General features: G+C 40.8%; 1 protein-coding gene across 1 annotated transcript; it reads left to right on the forward strand.

Annotated features, from left to right (window-relative positions):
• The first annotated feature begins 209 nt into the window (after nt 1-209).
• LOC128285507 (uncharacterized) lies at nt 210-2,395 on the forward strand. The gene is made up of 4 exons (XM_053022978.1): nt 210-576; nt 637-977; nt 2,044-2,126; nt 2,278-2,395. The coding sequence occupies exons 1-4, from the start codon at nt 210-212 to the stop codon at nt 2,393-2,395; spliced, it is 909 nt and encodes a 302-aa protein (XP_052878938.1).

Below are 2,395 nucleotides of genomic sequence, written 5' to 3' on the forward strand. Positions count from 1 at the left end.
AGTCAGGAAGAAAAGAGAAAGCGATATACTATCTCAACAAGAAATTCACCGAATGTGAGACAAGATATTCGTCGATCGAAAAGTTGTGTTGTGCTTTGATTTGGATAACCCGAAGACTGAGACAATACATGTTGTACCACACAACTTGGCTCATCTCAAAATGAGATCCTTTGAAGTATGTGATTGAGTCAAATGCTTTGAACGGAAGAATGGCTGGTTGGCAAATTTTACTTTCTGAGTTTGACATAGTCTATGTGAACCAAAAGGCTGTAAAGGGGAGTGCAATAGCAGATTTTCTGGCCAGTAGAGCTTTAGAAGATTATGAACCATTAAGCTTTGACTTCCCGAATGAAGACCTAATGTACGTTACGACCAAGGAAGAAGGCTCTCAAGAAAGTCACCCTTGGAAGTTGAATTTTGACGGAGCTTCCAATACTATTGGGAACGGAATTGGGGCAGTCTTAGTATCCCCAAATGGAGATTATTATCCTTTCACCAGTAAATTGGATTTTGATTGTACAAACAATATAGCCGAATACGAAGCATGTATCATGGGAATTCGTGCAGCAATAGAATGTAAGATTAAAGTGCTAGAGGTATATGGGGATTCTGCATTAGTGATCTATCAACTTAAAGGTGAATGGGAGACAAGAGACCCTAAGTTAATCAATTATCGAAGGCTAGTTCTTGAGTTAATCGAGAAGTTTGACGATATCACTTTCTGCTACCTCCTACGAGATGAAAACCAGATGGCTGATGCCTTGGCAACCTTACCTTCTATGATTAAAGTGAATAAAAAGGAGGATATGAAGCCTATCCAAATGAATATTTATGAGGCTCCAGCTCATTGCTGCAACATCGAAGGAGAAGAGGAGAAAGATGATCATCCTTGGTATCAGGATATTTTACGATATGTGAGAGGTCGTGAATACCCAAACCAAGCGACTGAGAATGATAAAAGGACATTAAGAAGACTGGCTAGTGACTATGTCTTAGATGGAGAGATCCTATACAAAAGAAGGAAGGATCAGGTACTCCTGAGATGTGTAGACGCTGTCGAGGCTAAGCAAATCCTAGAAGAGGTTCATGAGGGTGTCTGCAGAACACATGCTAATGGTTTCACCATGGCCAGACAGATCATGCGATTAGGATATTATTGGTCCACTATGGAAGAAGATTGCATCAACTATGCAAAAAAGTGCCATAAATGCCAAATTTGTGGAGATAAAATTCATGTACCTCATTTACCCCTTCATGTCATAACTTCTCCATGGCCTTTCTCAATGTGGGGCATGGATGTCATTGGGCCAATCTCACCAAGGGCATCTAATGGACATCGATTCATCTTTGTCGTTATAGATTATTTCACTAAATGGGTAGAGGCCATCTCTTACGCTAACGTCACAAAGTCAGCATTCAGTAGGTTCTTAAAGAAAGAAATCATATGTCGATATGGGATGCCTGAAAGGATCATATAAGATAATGTACTGAACTTGAACAACAGCACGATAGCGGAAGTCTGTAGCCAATTCAAGATCAAACATCATAATTCGTCACCATATCGCCCGAAGACGAATGGTGCAGTGGAAGCGGCCAATAAGAACATCAAGAAAATCATAGGAAAAATGACTGAGACCTATAAGGATTGGCACAAGAAATTACCATTTTCCTTATACGCCTACCGGACATCAGTCAAAACCTCTACCGGGGCAATGCCTTTTTCTTTAGTTTATGGAATGGAAGCAGTTCTGCCTATTGAGGTCGAGATTCCCTCTCTACGCGTGCTTTTAGAACTAAAATTAGATTAAGCAGAATAGATTCAGTCTCGATACGACCAGTTGAACTTAAATTGAAGAAAAGAGGCTAAAGGCCATCCGTCATGGTCAAATGTATCAAAAGAGAATGATGCGGGCTTATAATAAGAAGGTTCGCCCTAGAGAATTCCATGAAGGAGACCTCGTATTGAAAAAGATCCTCCCCATACAAAAGGACTTCAGAGGGAAATGAATGCCGAATTGGGAGGGACCTTATGTGGTAAAGAAGGCTTTCTCTGGAGGGGCTCTGATTTTGACCGAGATTGATGGTAAAAGCCTGCCTAATCCTATGAATTCAGATTCAGTCAAGAGGTATTTTACCTAAAAAAAAACGGGAGAGGCCAAGATGAAAACCCATGAAAGAGCGCTTTGAGACCAAAGGGGTTTGAATTAAAAACCCATGAATGGGCAATTCAAATTGAACATGGGGCATGTGGCAATTTTGTCTTCTCTGAATTAACAGGAAAGAGGGGTGCTACATATTGGGGCATCAACAAAGTGCTCTTGGTCTTCTAAACACATACCGAGTTCAAAGGGTACTCGAGAAGTTTGTGCAACGAAGCTCATACTGCGATATCTAG

The sequence above is a fragment of the Gossypium arboreum genome, chromosome 12 (assembly GCF_025698485.1).
Source record: "Gossypium arboreum isolate Shixiya-1 chromosome 12, ASM2569848v2, whole genome shotgun sequence".
Classification (NCBI taxonomy): domain Eukaryota; kingdom Viridiplantae; phylum Streptophyta; class Magnoliopsida; order Malvales; family Malvaceae; genus Gossypium; species Gossypium arboreum.

Excerpts from the sequence above, each read along its gene's own strand:
- LOC128285507 (XM_053022978.1), top strand. The coding sequence starts at position 210 with ATGGCTGGTTGGCAAATTTTACTTTCTGAGTTTGACATAGTCTATGTG. Across the intron at positions 577-636 it reads AATTCGTGCAGCAATAGAAT|GTGAATGGGAGACAAGAGAC; the intron begins GTAAGATTAAAG and ends ATCAACTTAAAG. Across the intron at positions 2,127-2,277 it reads AATTCAGATTCAGTCAAGAG|GAAAGAGGGGTGCTACATAT; the intron begins GTATTTTACCTA and ends CTGAATTAACAG.